The sequence below is a fragment of the Otolemur garnettii genome, unplaced genomic scaffold (genome assembly GCF_000181295.1).
Source record: "Otolemur garnettii isolate 467f Iridium unplaced genomic scaffold, OtoGar3 scaffold00017, whole genome shotgun sequence".
NCBI lineage: Eukaryota > Metazoa > Chordata > Mammalia > Primates > Galagidae > Otolemur > Otolemur garnettii.
Genome location: NW_003852412.1, coordinates 13,400,906 through 13,410,241, shown reverse-complemented (window position 1 = coordinate 13,410,241; position 9,336 = coordinate 13,400,906). Strand labels below are relative to the sequence as shown.

General features: G+C 39.5%; 1 protein-coding gene across 1 annotated transcript in view; it reads right to left on the bottom strand.

Annotated features, from left to right (window-relative positions):
- Positions 1-312: 312 nt before the first annotated feature.
- Positions 313-9,336, bottom strand: part of JMY (junction mediating and regulatory protein, p53 cofactor) — a 102,039-nt gene continuing 93,015 nt past the window's right edge. Inside the window, exons 11-13 of the mRNA XM_003785942.3 lie at positions 9,135-9,336; positions 7,201-7,511; positions 313-1,048 (exon numbers count right to left, since the gene is read on the bottom strand). The exon at positions 9,135-9,336 is cut by the window's right edge and continues 1 nt beyond it. Of these exons, the coding sequence (XP_003785990.1) occupies positions 7,204-7,511; positions 9,135-9,336 (510 nt within the window). The 3' untranslated portion in view covers positions 313-1,048; positions 7,201-7,203. The remainder of the gene's footprint in view (positions 1,049-7,200; positions 7,512-9,134) is intronic.

The window sequence follows — 9,336 nt, the reverse complement described above, 5'->3', positions numbered from 1 at the left end:
AACTGTATCAGCACCTAGAGCTACATGTGAGTTTAAAATATTAGTGACAGTAACAAGGGCTCACTCTCAAAATTCTCAAAGCATATGAAGCCAGGAGACTTTTCTGCTTTATCGAACACATGCTTTTCACCATGGAGCATAAAAATAAAAAATTAAAATGGTGATTGATAAAAAGAGTTAATTAAGATTTTTGATTCTCAACAGGAAAGTCATGTGAATCATAGTAATCAAGCAATAGTTGAAACAAAAATAAAAATAATTTGAAATATCAAATTACAAAGTATTGCTTCTCATAAAGAAGGATGCACATAAAACAAACTATTATAAATTCAGAATTATGAAAAGCAATGTAAAAGCATGGAAATTTTTACTTCAAAACTTTACAAAGTGTAAGACTGTGTGGCCCTCTAAAAATATGCCATAAATGTATCATGTTGTGAACACAACAATAGATTGATCTCCACTGTTGTGTTGCTTCTCAGATGTTGTTGATTATCTTTATGAAAATTCCTTTGGAGATAAGCAATGTGGAGATTTTTTGACTGCATTTCCATCTGATTCCAATTCCTGACAGATAGCTATCATGATAAACTTTTTCAGAGTGTCACACTATGTATACAGCTGATACGGAAGCAGCTCTGTGTTTTCAGATAACTTTCAGCACACTGAAAGATGGCTCTCAAAGCAGTCCCCAACAGCTCACAGTAAATCTCTGTCAACCTAGTGTTCTTCCTAGCTTAACTGGCCACTACAAGGATGTAAACAGGTAGATGGGAGGAGAAGGTGCATTAAAACCCCACCAGAAATCTCCAGAAGGTCTTTTTCTTCACTGCAGTCAGCACTGTGCATCTCAAACTCATGTTAGCCACCGACCAATGGAATGACTGGGAAGTGATAACTTGCCAATTGTGCCTCTTTTTTTTTCACACCACTGAGCCAATACACTTTGGATCTCATGTAATCCAACTGTGGAACCAGGTGCTTAAGCTGCTGTTTTCCAGAAGAATCAGAACAAATCTTCAACTGTAGTTTCTCTTATTTCTGTTTCCTGTTCACAAAGAAAATAATACAGTGTATTTAAAAAAAAAATGACCTTTTAAAGATACTGTGTATGTATGTCCCCTCTTTGCAATATCCAGGCTGAATACTGATGTTCTTTTCTTATAAATGGACATGCATTCAATATTGTATATAGGGCATATTTTCCTTCTAAATGATATTTGTATTCCTAATGCAATGAAAAGAAAAAATAATTTGAATAAAGATTTTGATCATTGTTAAAAGGTTTGTAGATTATCATTTTTGCTCCTTTTATTCTAATATTTTACATCAAAACTGTGTACTAAGAAAAAGTAAATCCCATCTGAAATATTTGCATCATAAACTGACAATAAAGAACTAGTAAATGGTACCTTTAAAATTAAATAGAATGTTTTTGTCACACTGACATTTAGGGTAGAGGATAAATATTCATCTTTTAAGTAGATACTTTTTAAATTTTGAATGTGTTTGCAATCTGTGGCCTTACCTATGGCACTGGAGCATATGTATCAAAGGCACACTTGTCAGACAAAAGCTGACAGGCACCTAGTTACGTAAAGTATCAACTTACTCTACTATAGTTCGATATTTTCTAATACTGTACCTAGCATGGTCATTGAGCATGACCATGGAATATGGCTAATATGTATGACCACGTACGACTTGTAATATAGCAAATATGACTATGAATATGAGTATTTAGACTTAAATCAGAAATCCAAAATAATATATTTTTCTATAATACAATTTTACTGTTTTTATAGGATATTTCTCTTTAACCATTGAGAGATAGGCTACTACTAAGTGTAAAATACACACTGAATTTTGAAGACTTAGTACCTACTCCCTCAAAAAAAGAAAAGAAAATTACGCCCTATATTTTTATGTTGATTATATATTGAAAAGTACAACTTTGGCTACATTGTACCAAATAAATATTACCAAAATCAATCTTACATGTTCCTTTTTACTTTTAATATGACTACTAAAAATTTTTAAATTAAGTGTACAAGGCAGCACCTGTGGCTCTAGAAGTAGGGTGTTGGCCTCATATACCAGAGGTGGCAGGTTCAAACCCAGCCCAGGCCCAAAATGGCAAAAAATAAAATAAAAAAATTAATTAAGGGTACAGTGGTTCGTGCTTGCAACCCTAGCACTCCGAGAGGCTAAGGCAGGTGTATTGCCTGAGCTCATAGGTTCAAGACCAGCCTAAGCAAGAGCAAGACCTTGTCTCTAAAAATAGATGGGTGTTGCAGCAGGCACTTGTAGCCCCAGTTACTCAGGAGGCTGAGACAAAAGAATTACCTTGAGCCCCAAAGTTTCAGGCTGCTGTGAGCAGTGATACCAGAGCACTCTAATGAGGGTTACAAAGTGAGACTATGTCTCAAAAAAAAAAAAAAATTTTTTTTTTATTAAAATTACCTATATGGCTCACATTACATTTCTATTGAATCATGATGCTAAGTAGTAATTAATAAGTTTAAGAAGGATCTCACAGGAAACAAATTAGAAAGTTTAAAAGTGAGCTGTGACACCATGGCACTCTACCCAGGACGACAAAGTACAGATTCTGTCTCTAAAAAAAAAGTCTATATAATTACACACCATTTAATGTTTAAAAGTTTCCTTGAAGGACACTTTCTTTTGTTTTGAGACACAGTCTCATTCTGTTGCCCCAGGCTTGAGTGCCCTGGCATCAGCCTAGCTCACTGCAATCTCAAACTCTTGGATTGAAGCAATCTTCCTGCCTCAGCTGCTAGAGTACCTGGGACTACAGAGGCACCCACCACAATGCCTGGCTAATTTTCTTTGTTTAGTACAGATAGGGTTTTATTCTTGCTCAGGTTGGTCTCAAATTCTTGAGCTCAAGGGATACTTCTGCCTCAGCTTCCCAGAGTGCTAGGATTACTGGCATGAGCCGCCGCACATCTGGTCCTTAGAGGACACTATCACCTATGGCTATCTGAGAAGAGTTACAGAGAGAAAACCAAGGCACAACAGGGGACCTATACCTTTTTTTATTTTTACTTAAGTTTTAAGAAATTAGCTTTTAAAACAAAATGTAAATACACTAATGAATTAAAATCTGTAAGAAAGAAACCCACTATTAGTAGCTCATACAAATTATAGTACAGACTTTTCCAGTTAATTATAGACAGATTTTCTACAAGTTCAGAGTCTTTGAGAATTATTCTCCTATGTCACAAAGCAGTAATACACCGCTCCTTTATCACTACGTGCTCAGTCGGTACCAGTCAGCAGTTTGTTTCTGGTGTAGGACACATCCAGTTCTTTAAGGGCAATTCTGCAGATAAAGCAAGATCGTACATTTTGTATCTGGGAGTCTGTGGCTGCTTCTCTCAACACTGTACCACACATGGCAGCCATGTGTCCTACATCCCCCAGAAAGTTTCAAGTAATTTTCAAAACACTACACATTGTATGCTACATTTCTAGCATCTGATACTAATGCTAAGTTAGCAGCTAGAAGCTATAAAAGTATCCTAGCCACTTGCATATACAAAATGCTGATTGCAGAGTCTATCATTAGCCAGGATCTGGTGGGATGGCAGAAGACAAAGACGGGCTGGCTCGAGCAGCTGCTAGTATGCTGTGACTGGGCCAATGTAGGCCAGCTACAATGAAAGAGCTAAACACACATTTACGTGAAGGCTGGGAGCTCTGGAATTAACCAATCTGTGCAAAGATGGTGGTTACAGGCACAGGCTGACAGCTGCAGCAGCAGGAGACAACTCAGGGAGGCAGCAAGAACTGCATTGTGGGAGACAATCTACAAATACCTACAGTGGAAAAAATTCCTGGTCAGACATATCTGAGTCTCCAGACAGTCACACACTGAGTAGGGACATGATATATTCACATTCCCCTACACAGCACAGTGCACATGCATATGAGCAAAAAATGGGGTGAAAATATTTTGGGATCCAAAAACAGTAAGTCACACAAACTGACTGTAAGTAGAGCCACCACAGATAACAAGAAAAAGGCAGGACAATGGTATTATTGAATGTTAGCTGAATTATGTTAAACTTAACTACCACATGTCAAGAAATGAGATTCTTCATCCTGTTTAGCTACTGATGGTGCAGATGCTGCTGGGGAGAGGCAGAGTAGAGAGACACCACAGGGATATTTTCTTTTTTAAAATTAAATCATAGCTGTGTACATTAAGGGACATTTTCTTGATGGTCCCATGCTCAATGTAGGGTAAAATTGCTTTTAGTAATAATGTTATCTGAAAAAGCCAAAATAGTATCTTTCAATATGTAATCAACATTTTAAAAGTGAACGATTGAGATTTTTTTAGTAAGGCTTCAAAATCCAGATGTATGGCTTCATATACATCAGATCTCCTCAGAATCCTTCAATGAAGGCCAGGAATCTGCATTTTAGTAAGTTCCCCGGACTAATTCTTAAGCATATTTAAGAATCATTGTGCTGGCTCAGTGCCTGTAGCACACTGGTTACAGCGCCAGCCATATACACTAAGGGTTGCGGGTTAGAACCTGACCTGGGCCTGCTAAACAACTGCAACAAATAAATAGCCAAGCATTGTGGCAGGCATCTGTAGTCCCAGCTACCTGGGAGGCTGACACAAGAGAATTGCTTAAGCCCAAGAGTTTGAGGTTGCTGTGAGTTGTGACACCACTGCACTCTACCAAGGGCAACAAAATGAGACTCTGTCTCAAAAAAAAAAAAAAAAAAGAAAAGAAAAAGAAAAGAAAGAAACACTGTGCTATATATATATTTTTTAGAGACAGTGTCTCACTTTATCGCCTTCCGTAGAGTGCCGTGACATCACACACCTCGCCTCCCGAGTAGCTGGGAGTACAGGTGCCCACCACAACACCTGGCTATTTTTTCATTGCAGTTTGGCTGGGGTCGGGTTTGAACCCACCACCTTCAGTATATGGGGCCGGCGCCCTACTTACTGAGCCACAGGTGCCACCCTGTACTGTATTTTTAAATAAATAATGTCTTTATTACTGTGCTGAGTCCCCCCAGGACTATAGTCTCCCCTCTATTAGTGACTGTGGGAAGCCCACAAAAATATATTGTGAGAGAACATAATAATTAATAAAATGTTTGCATATTTACACATTTTGCATAAATTACATTTAAGTTACAATCATGACCAATTCTATACATACTATCTAATTTATAGCAGTGTTCTCTTTCCTGACTCTATATATAATTACTTTCAATTGAGCCACATTATTCTATAATTAGTTTATTAAAATGCACTGGATGACAACTATTACCTTTGGTGAATGCCACATGTGTAACCAAAGAGAATATTAATATGAACAGGGCACTTGGTAAGCTACATATAGAATTTTTGTATATTAATAGAAGCTGCAAATTTACCTAGACCAGTGGTTCCCAACCTTCCTAATGCCTCCTAATGCTGTGACCCTTTAATACAGTTCCTCATGTTGTGGTGACCCCCAACCATAAAATTATTTTCGTTGCTATTTCATAACTGTAATTTTGCTACTGTTATGAATTGTAATGTAAATATCTGACATGCAGGTTGTATTTTCATTGTTACAAAGGGGTCACGACCCACAGGTTGAGAATCACTGACTTAATATGGTAACTGGGATAGGTCTAAGTAGTTTTAAGGATTTAGAAATTTAAATAATTAAACAACAATTTTTTCATACTGAACTGAGGAAAACTACTCTGTGCACAAACAATAAGATATCAAAGCTGGCCAAAGTGGCTCATGCCTTAATCCCAGCACTCTGGGAGGCTGAAGCAGATGAACTGCTTGAGCTTAGGAGTTAAGAGACCAACCCGAATAAGAGTAAGATGCTGTCTCTATTAAAAATAGGAAGATTAGAGGAGCATCATGGCAGGCACCTATAATTCCAGCTCCTCGGGAGGCGAAGGCATGAGGATTGCTTGAGCCCAAAAGTTTAAAGTTGCTATGAGCTATGATGATACCACAGCAGTCTATCCAGGGCAATAGAGTGAGTTGGGGAGGTGGGGGGTGGGAGGAAGGCCCGTGTGGGAATCAATATGCATAACAATTTGTCACTGAAATATTTAGAAAAGCCTTTCTGTTTTTTTCATATTGGCCTATGAAAAATATATGTATATATTAATTAATTCATTTATTTTAGAGACACAGGTCTTCACTGTACTGTCCAATTGGACTTGAACTGTTAGGCTCAAACAATCTTCCTGCCTCAGCCTCCTGAGCAGCTAGGATTACAGAAGCCTTTTCTGTTTTCTATTTTTTAAGGCAATAATGAGACCATTACTTAGGCTCTGCGCCTGTGGCTCAAGCGGCTACCACGTACACCTGAGCTGGCAGGTTGGAATCCAGCCCGGCCCACCAAACAACAATGATGGCTGCAACCAAGAAATAGCTGGGCGTTGTGGTAGGTGCCTGTAATCCCAGCTACTTGGGAGGTGGAGGCAGGAGACTCACTTGAGCCCAGGAGTTTGAAGTTGCTGTGAGCTGTGATGCTATAGCACTCTACCCAGGGTGACAGCTGGAGGCTCTGTCTCAAAAAAAAAAAAGAAAAGAAGACCATTACTTGGAATATAGCTGTATGGCAGAAATTTTTTTTTTCTTGAGACAGAGGCTCACCTTGTCGCCCTTGGTAGAGTGCTGTGGTGTCACAGCTCACAGCAACCTCAAACTCTTAGACTGAAGTGATTCTCTTGTATCAGCCTCCTGTAGCTAGAGCTACAGTCACCTGTCACAACACCCAGCTATTTTTGGAGACAGGGTCTCGCTCTTGCTTGGGCTGGTCTCAAACCCATAAGCTCAGGAAATCCACCTGCCTTGGCTATCCAGAGCACTAGGAATACCAGTGTGAGCCACTGTGCCCGGCCCAAGGCAAAAACTTTTAATTTTTTAAAAACACAGCATTTACACAGCAATAGTCCAGAAAGTTATCGTCAGTTTCCAGAAACCATTACCTTAAGTTTCTACCTGAAGATCACAAATATATGTTCAAGCTAAATCTGAACTATATATTAATAGCTTCTGTGACTGTATGTAAAATAAGCCAGAATTGAACTGCATAATAATTAAGCCTCAGACTCAATAGAAATGCCCAGGCCATTTAATATAAAAGCTGTACTGCTGAAGACTACTAAAAAGATAGTAAGGCCATTTACTTGTTAGTTCTCCCAGTCTGTACAAGGCAAAGCCTCCTCTTCATCTTCTGACTCGGGAGATGCTTCTTTGATTCTTCTTAGAGCTTCGTGGATGCTACGTGTGAGAGGGTCTGTATCGGGCAGAAGTGTGAATGATTCTCTCAGCGCCTCCTTCTGTACCTTCTTCAATTTTACCCCTTTTCTTATTTGTGCCAAGATATTATTACTGTCATCTTCATCAGGAAAAGGAGGCAGAGTTCGCTGTTCAACCTTTTTCAGATGAAAACTACCACGCTTCAAGGAAGCTAGCACCTCGTCCATGGGTGAGCTCACTTTGGAAAATGAAACAAAACAATCAGTTAGGATGCACTTAAGAGTCAAACTGAAAAACCTATGGCATTTTGACTATGAAAGCACGGGGCACTGAGATATCACTACAAAATGGATTGGGAAATGTGGGCAGGCTGGCAGAGCAGAAGGAACCCTGATTATCCTTGCTAAAAAAAAATTCCAGGCTGGGCACAGTGGCTCATGTCTATCATCCTGGCAGTCTAGGAGGCCAGACACGTGGATTAATTGAGCTCAGGAATTTGAGACCAGCGTGAGCAAGAGTGAGACCCTGCCTATACAAGAAAAAGGAAAGGGGAAGGGAAAAGGGAAAGGAAAAGGAAAAGGGTAAGGAGGGCAGCATCTGTGGCTCAAAGGGGTAAGGGCGTTGGCCCCATATGCCAGAGGTGGCGGGTTCAAAACCCAGCCCCAGCCAAAAAAGGAAAAAAAAAGGGGGGGGGGAGAAAGGAGAAAAAAGAGAAAAAAAATTCTAAGACTCTAATTCTCTGGAAGGTATAGTTGGTAATTCCTATCCTTTCCCATGTGAGAGAAGTGGACTGCAAGCTAGAAGGTGGTCTTAGTAATATCATGGGTGAGACTCCTAAAGGATTTCTATACTGCATGTGCCCACTCAAAATTCAGACAGGAATTGCGCTATACAATTCATTTTTTAATGATTAAATTTTGGTTCATCATGGTAACTATGTTTTTATTAATTAGTTTATTAATCAGTTGTCTTCTTACTTTTTTTGGAGGCAGAGTTTGACTTTGTTGCCCTTGGTAGAGTGCTAGGCGTTATAGCTCACAGCAACCTCAAACTCTTGGGCTCAAGCAATCCTATTGTCTCAGCCTCCCAAGTAGCTGGGACTATAGGCACCTGCCGCAGTGCCCGGCTATTGGTAGAGACGGGTCTCTTTTGCTCAGGCTGGTCTCAAACCTGTGAGCTCAAGCAATCCACCTGCCTCAGTCTCCCAGAGTGCTAGGATTACAGGGCTGAGCCACCACGCTCAGCCTAAGCAGTGGTTTTACACGTGAAATTTTACTCAGGCCGTGGTAAGAATTATTTTGCAGAAAGGTATCACAGATTAAAATGTAATATGCAAATCAATTTGTATTATGTGCTCCCCATGCAAACAAAGTTCCTGAAAGGCAAGAATTACTCACTGCTTTTTGGAAATCACTTTATTAGGCATATCTGGTATGTAATAAATTGCACCAATTACTCCCTATGCTTTGCCTCTTTATATAAAGAATACATTTGGATAGTCCTCAACAAATGTGTGACAAATGTTACATGATCCTGCCACTGTTTTCCCTATGTGATGGTCCTGACCAGATACCTGAACCCTTTCCAATACACATACTTTTCTTTTCTCTCAGATAAAAATAATTTTGAAAGTATATTCAAAAAACATGCCTAAAACAGCACAAGGCGGCATACATTTCTGTATACCTATACACATTTGTCGATGGGGGTTGGTAAGAATTTTCGTTGGCTTTCGGCTGTCAAATAATGCTCAAATATAAAATAATGTGTTAAATTTTGCCTGGTCACATGAACTATAAAGTTTTTTTCATTATTCCTCACTTTTGACAATGCATGGGACATGAAAATCTTTTTAACTTACCCCTCCTCCTTTGTAAACCTTCAGCTGTCTTTCTGAGCTTCTTCCGGGCACTGACCAACTGGCTGCTGTCAAAGAGGTGTGCTGAAGGGGCACTGGCAGACTTAGGGATCCTCTTTTCAGTACCCTCCTTTCTAGGCAGATCTTTCTCCAGTGTCTCTGGGGCGTTGTCCTTAATAACAGGCAGGGGTGGGGGAGGTGGGGG